Raw genomic sequence first — 24,863 nt, 5'->3', positions numbered from 1 at the left:
TCTTTCCAACAAACCTCATCTATGTGGAGAATAAAAAAGCAAAGGACTTTTGCACATACCATCTGGGGAAAAGGTTGGTATATGATCTCCCAAAAAGCCTGATAACAAGGGTGTGTTTCATTACCTTATTGAATTGATCTGGCTTAGTCTCACTCTCAAAGACCCAAGAGCGCCCTCAAGAGCTGGCCCATCTTTAAGGATCAGAGTCACATTAACCAAGCTCAGGAGACAAATAAAACAGACTGCCTACTTATTATTGATTCATAATCAGAAATTGACTGAGGATGTTCATTGTCACGGTAGGTTAAATGAAAATTCATTTCTCTTATAAGCAGATTTGATATGGTAAATCAAAATAAAGTTGCTTGGCAAACAGGGACTCAGAACACGGATGATGTTTAATGAATGGAATGTTTCATGGCATCACATATGCAATTCTACATAACAGGCTTCCTTTTTCCTACAAAGTTTAGGATAATTCCCTTTGTTTACAAGCCTTAAGACATACTTCACTGTAACTAACTCTGGTGTACTAACAATAAAACCAGGTTAATTCTTCAGGTCATGACAAGGTTACCAGCATCTTCTCTTTGAAGTGTGATTTGCCCTTCTTTTTTTTTCTCTGAAAGAACATTAATTGAATAATTTATTTAGTTGATGTTGTGATTTGCCCTTCTAAAATGTTTTAAAGGCATATGACTCTAAGACCATCTCTCTCTTAAGATACTCTCTTCAAGGAGCTACTTTTGACAGTACTTAGAACATACTTCATTTTAGCCTTTTTATGACCTAAATGAACATGGTTTTTGTTTAATAAACGAACTGCTTAGTATAGTACCTAGAACATAATAAACTCAGAATAATTTTGAGCTATTATAGATAGTAAAAACCAACCAACATTATTTGGTCAAATATATTAATTAGATTATTGATGGGGTAAATTATATTTATGATAGTCTTTTTAGATTATAGCTAAAAGAGGAAAAAGACCTGAACAAATTGGTAAAATATTCCTTTGGGAAGGTAAGCCTTCAGTTTCATTTGAAGGTGAGAGTTCATGCTATATTTCAAGAAATGATCAGTCAATAAATGGAGGTAAAACTTCAAATATTCTGATAATTGTGTAAAGGAAGGAAAGTTTGCCTAAAGTATGTGAGTTTTCAAATTAATTTGCTTTAAGTATCTTCCAGGAGAATAGATTGTTCAAACTGTTATCTGAAATGGAGTCTTTCTTTTTGGAAAAATTACAGAGTAAGTTTATTTTTTATACTTTAGGATAGTATATTCCAAATATACTACTTTATTTAGTGTATCTCACAAAATAGTTAAATTAATACTTTACAGTCCATACGCTAATGCTTTTTTTTTTATTGTTCTTACGTATCCTAGTTCTAAATATACTATAAATTGGTGAATAATTCTGTGTTCATCCTATCTGTGCCTTTGATTTTATACACTTCAGCTTTTTTAGTCCATATTAAAGAAACATTACTGTGTAGTCATCTTTAGCTACATTTTCTCTATGGAACTGATTACTGTGGGCGAGAGGTTCTCCAAATGTGGTTCCATCAAAATACAAACATGCTATATTATGATCCTGTCTTTAAAAAGTAACCTTTGCCCCCATATCTGTTTCCAGCTATCATCCCATTTCTCTGTTCAGTATACAGCAAAACTAATAAAATGTAGTTTTTACTTCTTGCAGCCTTTTTAAAATATATACACATAAAAAACTGCTTTTATTGAAAACAATACAACATGAATCATAATGTTCAGCATTAAAAATGTTTCCACTAATGGAACATTTGAAATTAACATTGCATTAGAGGGGAGGGATAAATCAGGAGCTTGGGATGAACATACACACACTACTCTATAAAGATAGATAACCAACAAGGACATATTGTACAGCGCAGAGAACTCAATATTCTGTGATAACCTATAAGAGAAAAGAATCTAAAAAAGAATGAATATATGTATATGCATAACTGAATCACTTTGCTGTACAACTGAAACCAACACAACACTGTAAATCAACCATACACCAATAAAATTAAGATTTAAAAAAAAAACACTGCGTTAGAAAATTACAGAATATGGTCACCATGCCTATGAAAACTACAGTCAATTTGTCAACAAAACAGTTAAGCTTTGTTTACTGTTCTTCTCCCCCATATGTTTGTGGTTATTAAGACCATTTACGTTAAAAATGGATCAAGGTTTAGTGTCGGTTCTATAGATATGATGAGTATTTATCCCAGGTTTCCTGGGACACCCCTGGTTGCAAATGACTGTATCCTGGTTTGGGGATGGGAGGATGTGGTCCACACTGTTGGCTTTGTGTGGTGAGGGTCTCCTGATCAAGGTGTGAAGGGGTTAGAATGGATCATTTGGATAACATCTGAGACAGCAACAGAACAAAAGGGTACAAGAATGAGAAAGCTGTTTCAGCGAAACTGGAGGCCCTTGAAGAAGCAGGCAAAGGTGTCAGGCAAGCATGAGGCCAGGATGTGTCTGGGTGAAACAGCTTGAGGGTAGATCAGGCAACCGTCTTGGAAGAGGAAGTTGGTTTTCTTGACTCAGCAGCTTAGTCACCTTCCGGCATCATCAGTGTCAAATACTCTTTAGCCTTCAGGGCCTGGCCACGGGCTTCTGAGGTGGTTTCATCACCTTGGAAGGCGGGGATTTTAGAAGGGTGGGCCTACAGGTTCATTTGTGGGAGAAACCTTCATTCCTTCTTCATGTGAATCCATTCAAGGGCTTCCTCTGTGCCTGGCAGCCTGTGAGAAACTGGGCAGGACCCAGAAATGGCCAAAACCCAAATCTTTGCCTTTGAGGAGTTTTCAGTCCAGTGTGGGGGACAGGCCTATAGAGTAGTAAAATCCCACCTTATCAAGGATTCCTATCTAGATAGAACCAAACACTGAGGGGCATAGAGAGGAGAGAGCCACTAACCACGGGATAGCTGGTGTGACTCAGGCCGGCCATCATGTAGTGGGCCTCACGCAGTCCTTTCTAAGTCCTTTTCCCCCTCAGTGGGCGAGTACAGGGAATAACAAGAATTGTTCCTCCTGGGGCTGTATAAGTACTTCTGAGAAGCCCCCTTATCCTTCCAGGCTCCTGTTGATCCTTTTCCTATTTTCTTCCCTTTAAGGACCTGTCAGAGTCCAGGCAGGAAACAGAGAGTGCACTCAGCTGCGGTGTTTAAAAGGCTTTTTAGTGAAGTGACTATTTACAGAGGTTTGGGTAGCTTCCCAGAAGTAGTAAGAGATGTTGTGCCCCCAGCAGCTGCCCATAAAGGGAAGCCTCTCGCCCACCTGCCCTGCAGAGACAGGGGAAGAGGTGGTGGTGGCGGCATCCAGGTGAAAGCCAGCATCCTGGGAGAGGGGCTGCTGGACAGGAGCTGCTTGCCCACAGGGCACCATGCCAGGCATTAAGGAATTAAGGATCAACCAGCCAGACCTGACCCTCACCTTTATGGAGCTTATGGTCAAAGCAGACTGTCCTGCAGGCCCCAGGGCTCTGGTGATATCTGATCTCTCTCCCTCATTCCTTATTGGCCACGCTCTCTTCTTACCCCACGTGCTCTAGGGCCTAGGGGGATACCAGCTGCAGGGCCAGGTGGTATACATATAGACATATATAAATATTTACATGCTAATAACATGCAAATAAAATATTTACATAAATAAAATTTATGTACCATAAATACATAAATGTTATACATATATGGACATAAGTATTTACATATAAATATGTACGCGTATTTTACATTTACATATTTACACATGTATATTTATATGTCTATGTTATACATACATACATGTATAACATAAACATATAAACATTTATGTTCTATAACATTTATATATAAATATGTATACATATTTATACATATGTCTTTTGGTCTGTTTTCCCCTACTAGAATTTATTAGAATCTAACCTCCATGAAGGCAAGCTCTTAGTGCCTAGAATAGTCCCTGGACTTTGATAGGCACTGAATGACTACATAATTGCATTCCAGACAATATGCTTGATTCCAAGATACTCATCCTTCCTAAGAATTTTAGCAAGAACAACAAAACAAAAGGCCTAACCTCCTGTCATAGTAAGGAACTTTAGGTTAACCTCTAGATTCTACATATTAAAAAGTTGACTTCACTTTCTACAAATCAAGCACCTACAGTGAAGGGGGAAAAGGGTTTGTATACTTTATACAGAGAAAAATCTGGTAAACTCAAATTCTGTTGCATCATTTACCTGGAAATCTTGTGCAGTGCCTTGATTTTTGATGTTTTAGAGGAAGTGAACAAAACTAATTCTTTTTTCTTTCTTGTGCCAAATATCATATTTTGGGATATTTGAAAGAATTTCACCAGGCTGCAGAGTCTGAGCTGTTTCCTCACATCAAGCCATTTTTGTAAATAGAAGATTCAACTTTTCTGGTCCCCTAGTGACTCACAAGATTATTTTTTCTAATTGATGTTAATATCCTGAACCTGAAACCAACAGGGAAAAATAAGAACAGTGATTTTTTTTTTTTTCCAGTAAAGGTACTCAGATCCAACTGAACAGGAGGTTTCAACAGATGGCAGCTGAAATAAATCTCTCTATATAGTGGAATTACAGAGTTTAAAGAATTGTATAGCCCATAATCTACCACTGCTCATGCTCTATGTTAAAGATGTAGCAAAGTAATTACATTTGGGGAATTCCCTGGTGGTCCGGTGGTTAGGACTCCTCACTTTCACGTCCTGGGTTCAATCCCTGGCCGGGGAACTAAGATCCCTCAAGCTGCATGATAAGGCCAAAAAAAAAAAAAAAAAGTAATTGCACTTGTAAAAATGTGCAACATTGTCTCACATTTTCATTCTTGTATAAGTAAGGTTTCTTCTGCCTGGATGGACCTTTCCTTTGATTTGGCTTTACCTTCTCCAGAATGTTTCTTCTGATCTTGGTCTCAATTTAAGCAATTCTCTGTGTCTGAAAGAACTTTTACATAGTTTACATTACATAAATTATCATGTATTATTAATTTGCTACTCTCATTCCCCCCAAATATTGTTTATTGAAACAATAAAAGACACTTTTCTATTTCTGTGTTCCATTTGCATTGTATAGCACCTGCCATAAGTAGGTGTTCAATAAATATTTGCTAAATGAATGAACGAATAACAAGTCCTCTCTTCTACCAGTTTAGCAGTGTGAACTAACATTCCCCAGGTTCTAAGCTATTAGTTGAAATAACAGAAAAGTAGGAAATTACACATCAGAATCTTCCTTAATTCAGTTTTCAAAATTACAGTTCCTGTGTTCCTTTGTCTTGATAAATATACTCAGTAGACAGTTGAGATCCTGAAAGCCTTTTGAAGCTTTTGGACTACATGAACTAAATAAAGCTAGGTATAATAAAATGCTTTCTACCTTTTATTCTATTTTGAACACATTTTTATTTAAGAAGTCACTGTCATTCAGTTATCAGTTGAAATGCTTTATTTCTTAAAGGTATTTTAAAAAAATTAATTCAAATCTTTTTATATTTCAAATTAGCTATCCTAGACTTAGATTTAAAACTCATTTTTGCCGAGTATATTTTCTCTTTATTTAAGAGTAATATATTTTCATAGAGTGTGTTGAAAATTAGGAAAATCAAGGGTTCTTGTTCTGTCAGGTGCAGTGTTTAGAGTGTTATTTTGATAAAATCCAGTAGCTCTAATATTGCTTGAAAATACTTGGTCCTTTGGAGTATAATAGCAGGGGAAAAACTGTGGCATGGGTAAAAATTCACCATAATTACTTGAATTGGTTTTATACATAATCATCTTAGGTTTTGATAGTGAGGTAGCTGTATGGAGTGTCTTTGGGTCCAACATACATGAAAACACAGGATTGCCAGGGTTCACACAAGGAGGCAGTTGTTCAGGTTTCATTTCTGTTTCTGAATTTGAAGCTGAAGTACTTTTCTTATCCTAAAAGATAAATGCATAAAATAATTCTCAATTATAAAGTTCTGAAAAAAACAGAATTATTTAAACTTAGCCCTAAGCCTTTCTTACCCCACTACTCACAAAAAGTGACTCGAAAAAGATCAAAGACAAATGTAAGATCTGATACCGTAAAACTCCTAGAAGAAAACACAGGGAAAAAGCTCCTTGGAGTTGGTCTTGGTAATTTTTTGGATATGACAACAAAAGTACAAGCAATAAAAGCAAAAATCAATAAGTGTGACTACATCAAACAAAAAAGCTTCTGTGCAGCACAAGAACAGCAGAAGGAAGAGGCAGCCTTGGAATGGGAGAAAATATTTGCAAACCATACATCAGATAAGGGGTTAATTTCCAAAATATCTTTAGAACTCATACAATTCAATAGCAAAAAACCAAACAATATAATTAAATAATGGGCAGAGGATCTGAACAGACATTTTTCCCCAAGAAGACATACAGATGGCCAACAGGTACATGAAAAGATGTTCAACATCCTTAATCATCAGAGAAATGCAAATCTAAACCACGATGAGATATCAATCCACACCTGAAGCATGGCTATTATAAAGTTAAGAGAGAATAAGAGTTGGTGAAGATGTGGAGAGAAGGGGACCCTCGTGCACTGTTGGTGGGAATGTAAATTGATGCAGCCACTGTGGAAAACAGTATGGAGGTTCCTCAAAAAACTAAAAATACGGGACTTCCCTGGTGGCGCAGTGGTTAAGAATCCGTCTGCCACTGCAGGGGACGTGGGTTCGAGCCCTGGTCTGGAAGATTGCACATGCCGCGGAGCAACGAAGCCCGTGCACCACAACTACTGAGCCTGAGCTCTAGAGCCTGCGAACCCATGTGCCACAACTACTGAAGCCTGAGCACCTACAGCCTGTGCTCCACCACAAGAGAAGCCACCGCAAAGAGAAGCCTGCGCACCACAACTAGAGAAAGCCCGCGCACAGCAACGAAGACCCAACGCAGCCAAAAATAAATAAATAATTAATAAATTAAAAAACAACCAGAAAAACTAAAAATAGAACTATCATATGATCCAGCAATTCCACTTCTGGGTATATATCTGAAGGAAATGAAATCATATCTTGAAGAGATATCTGTACTCCCATTTTCACTGCAGCATTCACAATAGCTAAGACATGGAAACAACCTAAGTATTCATCAACAGATGAATGGATGAAATTTTGGTATATACACACAAACACACAACGAAATATTATCAGCCATAAAAAAGGAAGGGATCCTGCCATTTGCAGCAACATGGATGGACCTTGAGAGCATTATGCTAAGTGAAATTAAGTCAGAGAAAGACAAATACAGTATGATCTCACATATATGTGGAATCTAAAAAAAAAAAGAAAAAAGTCAAACTCAGAGCAGAATGGTGGTTGCCAGGGGCTGGGGATGGGGGAAATAGAGAGATGTTGGTCAAAGGGTACAAACTTCCAGTTATAAGAAGAGTAAGTTCTAGGGATCTAATGTACAGTATGGTGACTACAGTTAACAATACTGTATTATATAATTGAAAGTTGCTAAAAGAGTAGATGTTCTCACCATACCCACACACAAAAATTTGTAATTATGTGAGGTGATGGACATATTAACTAATCTTATTGTTAATCATTTCACAGTATATATGTATATGAAAGCATCATGTTGTACCTTAAACTTACACAATTTTATATGTCAATTATACCTCAATAAAGCTGGAAAAACAATAGAGAAGAAAACAAAAACTTAGCCCCATCTACTCTCCTTTTGGGAGTCATTTTCTCTGGAGGACATTGAAGAGTACCCATTCAATTATATATATCTGTACAGAGCAAACTTGTCAAAAGTATGTACAAGGTAGCTTTTTAAAATCCTGTACTAGAACTATGAGAATTTATAAAAACGTGTAACTTATAGAGTAAGACTGCAATAGGTCATAGTTCGAAGAGGACGTACAGCTTAATTTCAGAGTGAAAAGGGAACAAGATAAACATTCAGGGATCTTAACCTTGTGGGGGATAGCCATTAAGCAAATAATTATACAACTGACTAATTGTGGTAAGTGCTATGAAGAAAAAAAATTCAGGATATTTATGAAGACATATAGGGGGTTCTAACCTAGTGTGAGGGCCTAGGAAGGCCATTCTGGTGAAGTGTCGCTGAATCTTAAGACTGGAAGGCAAGCGAAGGAAAAGATAGAGGAGGGCACAAAGAAAAAGCATGGCCAAAGTGGAGTAAGTTAGAGTGAAAATGGCTGCAGATGAGAATAGAGGGGCAGGAGCCAGATCCTGAAGGGTCTGGTTGGCTATGTGAAAAGTTTAGATCTTTATGGTAAAAGCAATGGAAAGCTATTGAAGCGTTTTAAGAAGCATGTCATGATGTAATATGCTTTTTAGTAAGACTACTTTGGCTGCCGTCAGAGACTTGAATGGATGTGGAGAGGAGCTTCAGTGTTCCATGTGACTGACGATGATGATTTATAGAAGAATGGTGGTATAGAGAGACTAGTAAATAAATTTGAGACACATTTTGGAAGTAGAATTCATTGGACCTGGTGATTGATTGGATGTGGATAGTGAGGAAGAGGGACAGATCAAGAAAGACTCCCACATTTCTGGACAAACATTTGGGTAGATGGTGGTGCCATTTACTACAATTTAATATGTAATTAACATATATAATAAATTTAATAAAGATTTAAAATATACGTAACTTAGCTATTTGGGGAGGGAGGGAGCAAGATATTAAAAAGAATGGGTACAAAAGTGCATATTGCTTTCTAGCAATGCATATAACATGCCTATCCTTAGTAAAGTCAAGTCTATAAAAAACATCAAGCTTCAATAATGAAGGTGAAAGAATTCAAATGGAACAGACTATATGGACCTTGTTTATCACTCATTCAACAAATACTGAGTACCCACCGTGTACCAGGCATTGTTAGATGATGGAAAAATAGTGATCAACAATCTAAAGTTCCTAGAACTTACATTTTATTACCTAGAAGACAAGCACATAGGAAACCAGCTCAATAATGTTGGGAAACTGGTTATTTAAAAAAAATGTCAGTCTTCACCTTCAAATATTAGGTGTCACCAGTTCTGGGTTCTGATGTTGCCAGTGATAATAGCTGCGTGACTTTGATAAAATTATTTTGCAAGGATTCAAATTCCTTGTCTATAAATATAAAACAAAGGAGATGGATTAGTTTTTTTTCTTTTTCTAATCTGAGGATATAAGGGCTCTCCAAATGTAGCAATAGGGAAGTGATTTTCAGTTATTTGAAAAACATGAAGGAAGTGTATATTTACTTGTGATAAGGCTCTTAAAAATGATTCTGTGGTGTCCATGTAGGCAAAAAATTTTGGTAGTTAAAAAACCCACCAAATTTGGCAACGTCTGGAATACTTAAGATCTAAGTCCTTCCAGATCAGAAATTATATTATTATATTTAACCTCATAGAGATTGGCAGGGTACTGTAACTCTGACTTTTTAAGGCTGCATTAAATAGAAGGTTGTTTATATGCATTAAAATTCTTTTGCTTTGAAGACTCTATAGTAGATGCTTGTGATTCATGAGGCTGAGACCCTTTAAGAATTCTAAATCCTTAAAACTAGCAAGCATATAATCTCAGTTTCTCCAACTCTAAAATGGAGGAAAGAATATTGACCAAGTTGCTGTGTCACGCTTAAGTGAGGATCAAATCTGGGTCAGATTAGTTCGGTTCCTCTTAGACTAACCCAACTCACTCTGAATTCTTGGGTTATTCTACTTAATGTCTCTGCAAAGTTAAGTTCCCCACTGTCAGGAACCTATTTGTTTTGAAATCTTGAGTTCAAACCTGCAAATGTGAAGTATTTACTCCACTTTCTTTTCTTTTGTTCAGATTTGAAGAAGTATAATAGAGTGTTGGAGGAGTAGCACAGGCAAGAACTTTGTGGCCTAGATTCCAATCCTTTATCATCACTGCACCTTTGTTTTTATATTGTCTGTAAAACTGGGAAAAAAGGGGGAAAAAAAAAACAACCTGCCATAGTTCCTGTGGTTGTGGAAATGAAAGAAAATCGGATGTAAATGATACGCTGCTATATAAATGGAACCAATTTTTAACATTTTCTTTTTTGCAGGTATACTTCAATGCATATGCATGATCTTCCAGAATTCAGTTCTGAAATTTACAGGTTAAGAAAACTTTACAGTAGTGTGCTGTCATTTACTAACATTCATTATCTTGTAGGAAGCTGGCAAAGCTGGAAGTAGAACTCATCAGATCTTGCTGTTTATTGTTTTTTGACACTGCTTATTAATTTGTTTTAAATATCAAGAGCACAGACATTGGAGAATAGTAAGTCACCAGAATCCTACGGTATCACAACAGGTCAGCTTTTCTCAAAATGTCTAGGTTCTCTCAGCACATGGAAGGCTTCTTAGGTGGAAGGTGCTGCCCTGTGACTTGTGAGAAAAAGTACCAACCCTAATTTACTTTATGGACACCAGTCGGGTTGCCCAGGGCAACCTCAGTCCCAGAGGTTGTGACTTTCAAATCACCTTCTGCAACTGGCTGTAAAATTCTGATCAACTTTGAATCAAAATGGAATACAGAAAACAGAATCTAGTCAAAATAGAAGACAAATTAGCTGAAAAATTTTGTTGGCATAATCCGTACCACACAATCTGTAAAAGTTAGTGTCTACCGAAATCTTTTAGACCTCCAGGACAATTCACAAATGTTTACGGACTTGGAAACAAAAATACCCCTTGCTTTTACTTTATGTCCTAGGCCCTTACTGCAACTTTCTTATTTGGGTTTCAACCTCTTCAAATCTGGTATTCTTAAAATGTAGAGTTCAAAACAGATACAATCAAAAACAAAACCGCCTAATATAAAGAAAAATAAAAAGATTACTTTAAATTCTCTGCTAGGTTATACATTGGGTCAGCAACTGTTACTGAAGAAGGTTAATGAAAATTATAAATGAATCTTTTAAAATCGATTAAGTCTAAAATTAGACTGTGCAAGTGCCTTGAAAATCTACAAATAGATGGTATTCCTTACTAATTTAATTTTCAGGCTCTCCTAGAATTAGAGAAAACCAGGCCACTTTGACTTTTCCAAGTCTTTTGTTATAAACACACACACATTTTTATAAAGATAAAAAGCTACTGAAATAATAAAAATGCCCATTATAGAAGCTGTAATTATAAAATTAAAAAAAATTTTTTTTTTGGTTTTGTGTCACAGTTGATGTTAACTACAGTAACAACAAAAGCAAAAAAACCCTGTAAGTCTAATTTTGAGGCACCCTTTTGTTTCCCCTCAGGCCCACCATCCTCCTTGTTCATGTTTTCCTTAATTTATCTCTTTCTGGCCACAATTAGGTGACAGAGAATTAAACCTTAACTTTCTACTGTTTCCATCAACAGTGAGTATAAATGTACCATATACTTTTTTCCCCTCATATCCGTTTTTGAACAAGACACAATGTAAACAGATGTCAAATTAACAAGGTACGTTTTTCTTGTTCAAAACCATCACGGCATTTTGCAATGGGGCATGAGTTGCATACCATGCCCAATCATCTTTATACCTTCAGAGGCAATTCTGGCTTAATGCAATGCATGTTACATCTGTGTAGCCCAGCGGTTGCCTACAACGGTGGGTTTTTTTTGGAGGGTGGGGTGGGTGGGAGTGTGGGGTGCCCCAAATTTATAGTAAAGAGTACCGACAGTCAAAAACATCCAGCCCTCTGCGCAAACCCACCCAGTCGCCCTCGGTCATTCTCGATATCTTCTTTATTTTTTTCGGCAAACGCAGTCTTTTCCTGCAGCGGATGGCAAGGCCAGCAAGCGCCGACTTTTACTACACCCAATTAAAGCAGCAAAGAGAAGGCGAACCGTCGGCTGGATGGATACGTGTAAACTAATCGGCCTAATCCCGGGAGCCGTCTTCCAGGGTGGAATCCTTCGGAGAGGCTGTAGCAGGCCGTCTCCACAGTAACCGGCCGCGGCGCCTCTGCAGTGCCGGGGCCCGGATGTTGTGAGGATCACGGCCGCGGGGCCCAGCTTCCGGCAGCCTGCCGGCGGCGGGTTCCGCTCCTCTTCAGGAGTCGTAGTTCTTCCCTCCGCCGCCGCCCGGTATAAGGCGCGGGCGGGACTACGAGTCCCGGCATGCGCCGCGGCGCCCCGCCGCCCTCCGCCTTTCGGCTGCGGTCGCCTGCGAGCAGGTTGTTGTTTTTATGAGAGGCGTCACTGCTCTCGGAGCTGGGACCGCCGCCACCGCGACAGCTAACGCCGTGGGGCGGAGGTGGCGCTGCTCCTTCAGGTACGGACCTGGGCGAGTTTGGACACCAGGAGGGGAGTCCGGGCCGACTGTCGGGGTCCTGGCTCAGCCGCCTGGCGGAGGCGGTCGCGGGGTTTCCGCTGAAGGGGGGCTTGACCCTAGGCGCTCGGTGTTTGCGGCCGCCTGGGTGGCCTCCTCGGAAGGCGGGTCTGCATACCCCGTGGCGGAGCCGGTCCGGTGGTCCTGCAGCCACGGTTCCCTGCGTTGCAGACGCGAGCGGTGTGCCGGGAGTGTGGGGGAGCCGACAGCCTAGGGGACGCACCCACCTTCCTCCGCTGGGCTGGCTTAAGGCTCTCCTCGGTCCTGATTGATGAGAATCCATATGGTAAGATGTTATGTGCGTCACCCCGCCGGGTTTTCAGCCGGCCGGTCTTTTTTGGTGACGTTTCAGCCCCGTGATGACAGGAAGAGAAAGATTAAATAATGTGTTTGAGATTTCTGCTTGTGAGCCTGGCTGATAATGATCAAATCTCCCTATCCTGTTCCGCCTCCACCGGTCCCCTTCCTAATCGATAAGCTCTCCGTAGTAGCAGGTCACACCGTGCCTTGTACGCGTTACTGTTTATCTTTATTTAACGAATCAACTTTTTGCCTTTGGGAGCGCCAATTTTAACGAACTCAGCCAATTAGGTACTTTGTTGAGTGGGAGACATTTGCACTCAGTCTGGCTTTATTAAAAAATGGAATGGAGCCTTCTTGTAGCTAGAATAGGTAATTATTTTAGTACTGCGAATTTTAGGAGATTTGCTTCCTCAAATAAGGTCACATCTACTGGACGGTACTTGAAATGTCATTATTAGCGCATCGTATCTTTGGCTTAACGTTTGAATCTTATTAGGCCCCACCTTTCTCAGGGGGGTATTTATCACACCTTGGACGCTAGTGTGAATGGTTTACTATACTTCCCTGAGCTATGGTCATAAAGGGGAAGGGAAGGGAGAAAGTGAGGGTATTATTTTAATAAATAATTTCTAATCCTTTACCCAACCTAAGGATGGGATTCTAATTAAAGAAGCTATTAAAAATCGCTCTCAAATAATATTTGAGGGTGTGGGAAATACTAGTTTTTAAATGAAAGTAGGTTAGAAAGTAGTGTAATACTAATATTAACTAAACCATAGGACTAGAAGTGATTCGATGTCTATTAGAAACAAGACTCAAAGGAGTGTAATAGTTATAAAGTGATTAGATGGTGAAACTACAAATTATTTTTTTCTTTATACTTTTTGGTATTTTCCAAATTTTCTATAGGAAAAAACCTTCATTTACAGAAAAGGACACAGGTGCAGCAATTCCAGTTATACAGACTCTTTAAAGATTAATTTTAAAAAGCAAATAACAACTAAAAACAACATAGGCAGAGCCCCTGTTACTGCATCCACGGACTCTGTGAATAACAAGTTTAAATGTATGTAAGTTAGTTGTTGAGAAGTGACAAGAAATGCATTGGTTGGACTGGAAAGGAAACAAAAAAATATGACAGTAATTCTTAGCATTTGTACATCTCGTCTTATTTTGATCTGTTTTCCTTTCGTACAGTAAAATCAAGACAAGATTGCTTACTTTTCTTCAATTAAGGGAGTGCAATCTTGATTATTACTCTAACTCAAGGTGACAAAGCATGGGCATATTAATCTGAAAAGATCTGGGATGTAGCAGGATTTTTCATTTATTATTTGTAAACATTTGCCAGTGGAAATAAAGAAGTTAAACATTATTATAAAATGGGGGCTTTAAGCTTGTTTTCATCGATTTATTTCAAGTATCAATACTATGTTTTATATGCCTGATATTTTGGATTATGTTTTTGTTTCATTTTCTCTTATGGATATGTTGGATATGGTTGGGTAAGTAGCATATTTAGCCCACATTTTGTTTTCTGTCATAAAGAAAGGGCCACATCGTTCTTTGATAGGAATAGTCTATGTATTTTTGCAGTTATCAGTCTTGAAAAGATGGGGTTTACCTCAATTCCAGGTGTCCATTAACTCAATAGAATAGCCATTCTGAAGCTTTGTTTTTATTTTTTTGCTTTTTTGTTTTTTAAGCTGTAGAAGTCATACTTTGTTTTCTTAGGTTCTTTTCTTTGGAGCATTGCTTCTCTCCCCAAATTTCAGTTTCTTTTCAATATTTTCTATTGTTTTATTTTGTGTATTTTGTGCCCTTTGTTGGCTCAATATCTCACTAAAAATTTGGGTTCATTTACAGGGCATAAGAAACATTCATAATTACTTAACATGTTTGATTTACTAACTGGTTCCACAGTATTGTCTAGGTTGTGTAATTGTATTTTTTCTAAGTTAAATATTTAAAAAATGAGGTGAGTTTGAACTGAGAGCTTTGAAGTAGTAGTTTCTGACATGTAAAGAATAGGGACACAGTGCAAGGCCTGTTAAGCCCAGGGTATTTTAAAACAGAAAATGCAGACTCATCTAACAATGCAGAACTACTAGAGGCTGAATTGCTTTTGTGTTTGTGAGTGGTTAAGATGAGGAAGTTGCCATATTGTAGGTGATAACTTACATTTTCAAGAATTTTCTTCCTGGGAGTTGTGCAGTTTTTGTTTTGTTTTTAAATTTATTTGTAAAAATTTGTTAAACAGTTTTTAAAGGTTACTTTCTATTTACAATTATTACAAAATATTGGCTCTATTTTCCATGTTGTACAATACATTCTTGAGCCTATCTTACACCCAGTAGTTTGTACCTCCCACTCCCCTACCCTGTGTCGCCCCCCCCACCCACTAGTTTGTTCCCTATATCTGTAAGTCTGCTTCTTTTTTTGTTATATTCACTGGCTCGTTGTATTGTTTATGTTCCACATATAAGTGATATCTTACCATGTTTGTCTGTCTGTCAGTTCTGCAGTTTTGACTAAATTAAAACAGTTAAAAAAATGAGTTGGTTTAAAAGGTCATGTTCGATGTATTGCACTAGATAAACTTGAAAATAAAAATCTCAGTTTGAGTTCTAAGGTGAAATTTAACTCTGTAATATGGGGAGGATTGCAACTAACTGATAGATTGAGAGGATTTTTTTTTCCAAGGGGTGTTTAAGGTGTGGAAACCTGCTTAAGGGCTTATAGAGTTTTCTGGAGGAAGTATTAGCAAGGAAGTATTAGTATTAGCAGTAAGTCAGAAATCTAATTTTTCTTCAGTATTTGTCCATAAAGCAGTTTCCTAAAACCTTATTTCTGGTTCATGTTGCCAGCATGATGAGATGTGAAAAAAGCATTGGATTGGGAGTCAGGACGTTTAATGATGTTGACAAATAATTTAACTTATGAGCTTCTATTGTTTCCATTTGTACATAATAAGTAACAGCCATTGCCATACTTCATGGGGTATGTGTGAAGATCAAATCAGATATAAAAAGTCGTATCACTTTGTAAGTGGCAGAGTGATCTACCCATGCAAAGTATTATTGGCCTGCGTAAGTAACATTTACATAAAGCATATTATACATTTGAAGTGTGATGACTTAATGTGATATATATACTTTTGGACTGAGAAGTTTGATGGAAAAAAGTCATATGGGATCTTCATTTGATTTTTTTGATAGTGCTTTTTGCCTTTTACTAGGCTGAAGAGAACCTGGCCCCTTTCCTGACTGTGACTTTGTACTCAGCTGCATTAAAGGTTTGGAAATTGCAGTGTGCTTTTATGGTTCAGCCTTTAATTTTGGTTTTGATTTGTTTTAATTGCATATCTAAAGTATAAAGAAGATCATCCGTGTAACTTAACAGTAGGAAGTGGATGTTGTTTTTAATGTTCTAAAACAGTTCTTTAAGTTGATTTCATGAACAGTGAGTCTACACAGAATGTCAAATTCCAGGTCCTCCCAGAGATACATTACATGTGTAAGCATTTGTCTTTCAGGGAAAGAGATAGTTTAGAGCTTAGACACTCCTTCTGGGGAAGTCAGCCCTATCTGTATTACATACAGCATCTGCCCCTTGAGATTAACTTCAAGTTGGGTTGACATATAGAACATTCAAGTAAAAAAGTCTTTTAGAAACTTACAAATCAATTCTGAGGACTTTATGAGAGCAAATATAAGGGAAAGTAAAAGGCAAAGAAATATATCATGGGTTGGTAATGACTGCTTCTATATTTGATTAGTCGATAACTCAAATAACATCTTTACTAACATTTTATCTAATATTACTACTAGAAAGTAACAATGGATGTGTACTTGTCTATTATGTACTTAAAAAAATGGAAAACAGAATAAAAATATATAAAATCCCTTTGTTTTCCATCTCTGCTTTTTTTCCCAAATGAAAAGTAGAAGAGAGTTGTAAAAAAAAAAAAATTAGGACAGATTATCCTTTTGTGGAAAGTATGTTTAAGATAAACAAAAAATATAGATATATGATAAATACATATATTTTAACAAGTAAAATCATTAAAAAAATTTTTTTGAGAGTAGAAAAAACAACATCAAGCTAGATCCCATTAGTTTTACTTATCTCTGAAAGGGGAAGAGGAGCCAACAGGGGCTGGCAGTGCCCAAGTGAGGGTCGTATGGCGCCTAGTCAAGCTTCTAGATTTACTACTGGCTCTTTCAGGCTTTTCCAAAATTAAGATGTAACAATCCTGGAAAGTCAGGATTCTTTTCAGAATGGGGAACACCTGGTGAAAAGGTATTTCCATACTAACAGATATCTTAATTTCCCCCCAGCATTTTGAATTCATATGGTTTACTGCTTTGTTTCAAACTTTTAATCAAAGGTGTAGCTTCTTTTAGATGGAGGCAAAAAGGGATACTTTTATCTTCAAATACGGCAGTAGTTGCTTCTGTTTCCCAATTTGAAGGATGTTACATCATAAAAGAAATCTTGTGAAGAAATTGACTCACTTCTTGCAGAATTTGTTTTCTAAACCAAAAAGTTAATTTACTGTATGTAACAGTATTGCTGCCTCTTTCTGGTCATGGATAAAGTGAAATTACTACTATTGGAGATTTTTTTTCCAGATACCTATCTTTAGCGATATCGGTGTTTAAATGAAATTCCACTCCATTAAAACTAGGAAAGCCTGTTTGCTATGGAGAGGTTATCTTTGAATCCACTTAGAAGATGCATATAACGAAGAGGCAGGACAGCCATTGGACCCACATCTTGATGCCGTAATTACTACACTGTGGACTCTTCAAATCCCTGGGTTATGCTCTCTCTTCTCTAGCATCAGTTTTCTTCAGTAAACTTCTGATACCTGAGATATAAACGTTTTAATATGATTCCCTTTAGTCCTTTAATTTGTTCTGAAGAGACTGGTCATCCAGAAGATGATTGGATTTTTGTCAGTCATTCATTTACTTAATATTGGGTTTGTCTTTTCATTTAAAAAAATGTATATTTTTTTCCTGCTGATTATGAAGGTAATAAATAGCTCACTGAAATTTAGCAGACATAATACGTGTAATTTTAGTTTTTTTAGATTTGAAAGATACTCTTTAAAGTTTAATTAGACTAATGCATATAAATTAATATCAATAGGGTTTATTATACATATCATTTTCTGACTTGCTTTTTTCACAGAATATATTATTGATATCTTTCCATGTCAGGACATGTTGATCTATTTTAAATTTTTAATGGCTGCATTAATAATAGATATTATACATTTTAATTTTAATAAACTCACTCTTGATAGACTTTTCACTTTCTAATTTTGTACTATAAAAATTCAACCATTCTTACACACATGTATATGTATTTTCATATTCATGTGAGTATTTCTACCAGATAAATTCCTAGAAATGAGGTGGATAGGAAATGAAATAGAGATGATAGGTCACAGGGTATCTGCCTGTAAAATTTTGTTATTACAGAATTACTCAAATGATAATAACTATGCATTTTTACTGTTTACAGTACCTATTTTTCTGTATCTAACCTATTAACCTGTTTAATCTTTGTTGATCGTTTAGGCATTAAAATAATCTTGCTACTCTTTGTGTATCTTTCGTAGTAAGGTTGAGCATTTTTTTCCTTATAAGCCATTTTAATATCTTCTATAAATTGCTTACTCATATTCCGTGATAAACTTTCTATTCAGTTTTTTAACCTTTTTCTTATTTATTGGTGTACTTTAAATGTTTTGAAAACTCTGTTATATATGTCACAGGTATTCTCAGTACATCATTCTTATTTTTATGACTTTTGGCAAACAAGTTTATGATTTTTATATAATAAAAAGCTTTTCCTTTACAATTTCTAGGTTTTGTGTAAAGCTTAGTAAAAAGGTCATCTTTACCCCAGGATTGTAAAACTTTTCTGTTTTGTTTGAGTCTTTTTGTGTGTGTGGTTTTATTTTATATGTTTAAATCTCTGGGCTGTATTTTTACCAGGTGGTCTTAAGGTTTTATGAAGCCTTATCTTAATAATGGCGAACTTTCACAAGGCAAACATGAGAGATGACATCAATTTGAAAGTCTTTTGCAACACCACATTTATGACGTTTAATGGAGAGTATAATTCCTGAGTGATGCAATTTGTCAAAAAACTGATTTTTTCCCCCTTTGGGAGGTAGGAGGGGAAGAACAATGAAATTTACTGTCTTTTTAAATTCAGAAGCGTTTTATGTGGAAACGGCTCTTATCTTTTGCATCTCTTTCATTCTCTACCTTTCACACCAACCATAGAAAGGCTCTGCTGTTTTGAGCATCCAGAATGGCAGCCAGCACTTTAGTTCCATATTCAGAATTACCTGTCAGATCATTTGTCTCTTGATGCTGTTTGGAAGCAATTTAGTTTGGCCTGGGCTTCGTGAAAATATGTTGCAGGATTTATCTGCTATAACAGTTAAAAAGCCATACAAAAACTTACTCTTTTTCAAATAAAGAGTTTACCTGACCATTCTAGCCAATAAGCCTTGGAATCAACTTCCCTAGGGCAGTCTTTTTTTTTTCCCCCACAGCACAGAGGCCTAGTGGGTACTAGGCACTCCTAGGCTAGGCTTATTTATTGCCAGAGTTTGGGGACTGAAATAAGGTTGACGTTGTAGATGAAAAAAAAAGTATAAGCTGAGCCTTCACTTAAGATGAGACTATTTGGAAAAAAGAAAGCAACACAGTGAAAGGTTCTTCCCCCACCACAATGAACAGGATTGAAGACCCTTTAATTCCCCAAAGAGATACAATTCTCACCATTTACTCCAGAAGTGTTTGTCACAGTACTTTTTAAAATGTAAATTTGTGCCAAATTACCATAAAGCATAGTGACAGTAACAGTTTTAGATCCTTACTTAGACAGAAAATCTTAGAATTTCTTAAGCTTTTCTGTTTCAACCCCTTCATTGTGGTGCTTAGTGATTTTAGTGGCCCTAGCTGCCTTTTGAAAATAGGCAGGAATAAAAAAAATTCATAATTTTGGTACATTTAAAAGAGGCAAGCTTAAGGGGTGGGGCTAGACCTGAAATTAGACCTGTAGCTCATTACTGTTTCTGATCCTTCAATTCCTGATCTGAGTAAAAATGCTTGTGTGTCCTTTTCTATAGATAAAATAGAATATTAAGCGATTAAAGATGAGAGATTATTATGTATGTATTGTATGACTTCTAACTAGTAGAGAGCAGGTAAAATTTTTGTGCTGTTATAGAGACATTGAAAATTAAATTGAAACTCCTTATCAAAAGCTTTGAACTTAACACTAACTAGTAAAGTAACTTATGGATAAAAGTAATAGAGGCTGCTCTTAGGCAAGCTATGCTAAGAAGTACAGAAGTTATGCTGAGAAATAAGAAATAAATGCGGTACATTCAGGGGAAGGAGAGATCAGTGTGTCAGAAACATGAAGGAAGACTTCATGGAGGAGACTGAGCCTTAAAGATGGAAATCAGAAGAAAGGAAAGGAGGAAAGCATTCCAGGAAGTGTGACTTGAGTAAGTGAAGACATGGAGGTAGGGCTGTGCTCCTCTACTTGTAGCAAGTAGATTACTTTGATCAGATGAAATAGCCCTGGAGGAGAGAACTAATCGATTGCAAGCTAGGCTAGAGCCAGGTAGTGGAAGCATTTGGATGTCCCCTTAAGAAGTTTGACTTTATTGTACAGAATACTTATTCTCAAGGTCATGGGGAGACTTTTGCACAGGAAGTTTAAAAAAAAATTTGTAGCATTTGGAATAAGTATTGCATGTAACCTGCAGTCAGTTTCATTGTTGCCTGTATGTAAGTGTTCAGGGTGGTTGTGTGTGTTTAGGGAGGGACCAAGCGAAGAGTTGCAAAATAGCACTGTAAAAAGTGGTGAGTACCATTGTAATTAAAACAGCCTTGTTTTGGTGCTGGAATATAGATCATTGGAACAGAATGGAGACTACAGAAACTGATTCATAAATGTATGGGACTTTTATGTGACAGATTCATAAATGTATGGGACTTTATGTGACAGAGAGTGGCATTTTAAATCATAGAAAAAATATGGAATATTTAATAATTGACATAATTTCTACCTCACACTAAAAGGGAGAATACCCAGATTCACACATTAAATAGCTAAATATAGAAGCCAAAACTGAAAAAGTATTAGTAGAAAATATAGGAGAAATATTTACAATCTTGAGAGTAGGGAAGACTTTCTAAAGCAAGGTGTAAAATATAGGTTATAAAAAACACCTTATTCTCCATCCTCAACATTTGACTGCATAAAATTTAAAGACATCTATGATAGAAGATATTTTTTTAAATTAAAGCATGCTAGAAAAAAATATTTGCAGTAGGTTTAGCAGTGAATTCATTCATGACCCAGTTTATGAAGAACTTCTGAAAATCAACAGAGACAGCCCAATAGGAAAGTGAACATGTGAACATTAGATAATTCATGGGAAATGAAATAAGGATAGCCAATAAACATAGGAAAAGATGCACAACCCCACTGAGTCATCTGGGAAATGCAAATTGAAATAGGAGATTTACTGTTTTTTGCTCATGACATGATCAGAAATTAAAGATGGTTGTTACATTTTTGGTGAGGTTGTGGAGAAATCAGTATCTTCTTGTGTTGGTGGGAGGTCTTCCCTAACAACCTTATTTAAAATTCTGATCCCCACCCCCTACTCCCTGCATTCAGTTTTCCCCCTTTTTGCTTTATTTTTCTCCACAGTACTTGCCACCAACTAACTTAACTACATCTTCTGCTTGTTTATTTCTGTGGGGTTGTTATTGGACAAAAAAATAGAATATAAGGGACATTTAAAAACTTTTTATTAGTTGGGATCTTGGGTCCTCTTTCCTTTATCCAACAGTCTGGTTTAAAGCAGGCATTTCATATCCTCTTGGGGAGATGAAAGTTCCAGAACCTCTGAAAAGCATGATAGAAGTAGGTTCTTGAAAGCTGTCTAGACTGACTGACTCATCTTTGATCACATTTACAGTACAGCAGCACTTTTGGGACCTTTGGTCACAGCCCATTGGTTGGCTTACCTCAGAATTGTAGACGTGTGGGAGAATAATGCCCCCATTCTTCTCCATCGTGTCTAATTCTAGAAGATACAGTAATGGAAACCGTACCTTTTCCATAGTAAAATGTAGCTACTCAGGAATGATGAGGGGCGCCATCATATCAGCTAATATTCACTCCAGTTGTATTTTATGAGGTAAAGTTAATCTTGTTGCTCTGTTACTAGTTTTGACAGCTGCCACCTAAAGTGTTTTAAAATTACATCTTTGGTCTGTATCTCTCCCCTAAATTCAGTCTCCAGCTGCCTACTTGACATTTCAACTTGGATGTGATAATAGCTGTCTCAAATTTAATATGTCCCCAATGAGTTTACCAATTTTCCTTTCATAACCTGATGCTTTTGCAGTCTTCCAGTCTTAATGGCCATTCCATTCTTGTATTTACTTGGGACAGGGGTCATCCCTCATACCTCGTATTCAGTACGTCAGGAAGCCCAGTTGGTTATACCTTCAAAATATATATATAATTTGCCCACTTCTTACTGTCTTTGCTACCACCCTGGTCCAAAGCACCATCATCTCACCTGGATTACTGTGGTAGCTTTGCAAATGGTCTTCCTGCTTCTGCCTTTGCCTCCTCACAGTGCTGTCTCAATAGGGCAGCCAGTGTGATCCTCAATTATTCCTTTCCTCAAAATTCTTCTGTGACTTTTAGTTTCATTCAGTAAAAAGTCTTAGAATCTGTAAGGCCCTACATCATTTGTCTCCCACTCCATTATCTCTCTGTCCTCATCTCTTTCCGCTTTCCCGGTAGCCCACTTCTCTCCAACCACACAGGCCTCCTTGCTGTTTCTCATAGATATGGGCTTGGCTCCAACTTTGTACCTACTGTTCCTTTGGTCTGAAACACTCTTTACCCAGTTAACTGCACGATGATTCACTCACTCATTCAAGTCTTTGCTCAAATATACCTTCTTAAGGAAGCTTTCGCTGATCATCCTTTTTGAAGTTAAGCCTCTCCAACCCAGCATTTTCTATTCTCTTTTCCCATGCCTTCTCTGTAGTAGGAAGTATACCATCAAATACACTGTGTATTCTACCAGGTAATGTTGTTTATTGGATGACTCCAGTGTGAAAGATGAAGTGCTTAGGAAAATTGAGATGATTTTTTTTTTTCCTTTGGCCACACCATGTGGCTTGTCGGATCTTAGTTCCCCAACCAGGGGTTGAACCCATGCCCCCTACGTGGAAGCATGGAGTCTTAACCACTGGACCGCCAGGGAAGTCCCAGAAAATTGAGATGAATTTAATTCAGACTATTGCAATAGGAATATCTCAATGAACCGAGGAGTTTTATAGAGGCAAGTAAACAAGGGACTCAGAATGGGTGGAAGTGAGTCTTACCTGGGATTTTTTGAGGGCAGGTTGGTCCTTTGCAGTTAGCTATCAGTCAGAACACAAAACAGGATGGGGAAATTTCTCAACCTTCCTTGCTTTCCTGGAGCACAGGGCTCAGATGAAGTTCAACCTAGTCAATTACTGATAGAATTTAAGCTCCAGGAAGGCAAGACTCTTATTTGTTTTGTACATTGGTATATTTTCAGTATCCTGCATGTGCTAAGAACTCAATAAATATTGAATGAACAGATGGATAAAGGAGTAAATTAAAAATGGTACTAACTGTAGGCCCATCTGCTGGAGAGTTTGATTATACTAGTGTAGTATAATCCTTCTACCTTAAGTAACTTCATAAATGAGATACAAACATCCATGTAATAAATTTACATCCTAATATGACTAACATGTGCTATATTCTATGTGGAAACCGTATGTTTATAATGCTTAGTGTCAAATTCTCTTCCATGGAGTTCTATGAATAAAATCTTACATGTTGTGAAGAAATGTACCATAGGATTTCTTATGAAGTGAGAATCAATTTAAATGATTTGTCTCTGTTCTAGAGGCTATTATTATAGGATTTTGGAGTTTATCTTGAAGGCACTAGAGACCAATTTTAAGTGATTGATTAAGTGATCAGATTTATGTGTTAGGATAAACAGAGTAGGGACAGCATTGGGAAGGAGTGACTGGAGGGGAATTTGAAACTGCAGGCAGAGATCTTTTAGAGAGCCGTCACTGTAATAGAAGTGGGAAATGATGAAGTTGGGATAGGAAGTGGATAAGGATTTAGACCTGATTGGATTTTTGGGTCAAGGCAAGTTTTAGTTATCCCAAATGTAGTTATCCTAAATCTAGGCTTTTTGACCTGATGTTTGGTGGCTTTTTCTTGCAGCCAGATTATTTTTGGCTAATGCTGTTCTCTGAGATGATAGAAACAGGAAGAGGAGCAGGAAGATGATCTTAGTTTTGTAGATGCTTTATTTGAAAGGCCTGAGAAACCTACTAGTGATCATCCAAAAAGCAATGGGGAAATATATGACCTGAGATTGGGGTAAAGAAGCTACCCTGAGAAATAAAACGAAGCCTGAGTCTAGAAAAGGGCTTCAAGTTTATCATCTTCATAAAGTACCCTTAGCTTTATAACTTTGTATGATTTTTATGCCTTTGTAACTTTCCCATAAACTGTTTATTTCTAAGTTATTATTAGTAAAGCCCTCAAAATGGAACAGGTTTTTGCATTTACCTTTGGTCAAAATAATGGGGAGAGGAACCTCATGGATTCCTCCAGAATTTTGAGTTCCTTGAGGAACAGTTTAGAAGTGTGTCACTAACTGCATCATCACCCAGAAATGTTTACCTTTTTTCTTTATTGAGTGCATAATATGTGTTACCGGTCAAGTAAACAAGCAATTACAGCGTAGTATTGTATTTTAAGTAGTAGATTAGGGAATATACTAGTCTTTGGGGATGGGGTCAGGGAATGGTTCACGAAGTGATGCATTAGCTGAGATAGAAGAGTGGGCACAGGAGTTTGGGTAGAAGTAAGCAGGTGAGGAACTGAGATCAGAATATGCAAAGCCCCTGAATTAAGAGAAAGCTAAGCTTTTTAGCAGAATTGAACAGGTGGAGGGGAGAGGGAGGGGATGGAGGGAGAGAGGATGAGATGCTAGAGACAAAACACTTGATATTTAGGCCTGTGGGCATTATCCTGAAGACAGTATGAAAATCTTAACAT

At 37.2% G+C, this 24,863-nt stretch overlaps 2 protein-coding genes across 4 annotated transcripts in view; one reads left to right on the top strand and one right to left on the bottom strand.

Annotated features, from left to right (window-relative positions):
* Positions 1–5,430: 5,430 nt before the first annotated feature.
* Positions 5,431–12,035, bottom strand: CUNH15orf65 (chromosome unknown C15orf65 homolog). The gene is made up of 2 exons (XM_029237197.1): positions 11,751–12,035; positions 5,431–5,969 (listed from the first exon to the last, which is right to left on the bottom strand). Exons 1-2 carry the CDS (start codon positions 11,766–11,768, stop codon positions 5,622–5,624), a joined length of 366 nt encoding a protein of 121 aa, XP_029093030.1. The 5' UTR covers positions 11,769–12,035; the 3' UTR covers positions 5,431–5,621.
* The window catches only part of CCPG1 (cell cycle progression 1), a 38,996-nt gene continuing 26,152 nt past the window's right edge, over positions 12,020–24,863 (top strand). The window contains exon 1 of one of the 3 annotated variants that reach the window (XM_029237191.1): positions 12,020–12,311. The gene's annotated coding sequence lies outside the window, so the exon portion shown is untranslated. Of the gene's footprint in view, positions 12,312–12,640; positions 12,655–15,821; positions 15,967–24,863 lie in introns of those variants that run through there. The other 2 variants (XM_029237193.1, XM_029237192.1) reach the window with 2 other exon arrangements.

The sequence above is a fragment of the Monodon monoceros genome, unplaced genomic scaffold (genome assembly GCF_005190385.1).
Source record: "Monodon monoceros isolate NGI ecotype Baffin Bay Population unplaced genomic scaffold, NGI_Narwhal_1 Super_Scaffold_21, whole genome shotgun sequence".
Lineage (NCBI taxonomy): Eukaryota > Metazoa > Chordata > Mammalia > Artiodactyla > Monodontidae > Monodon > Monodon monoceros.
Note: the sequence above shows the minus strand (reverse complement) of the source record. Positions and strands in the feature narration are given on the sequence as shown.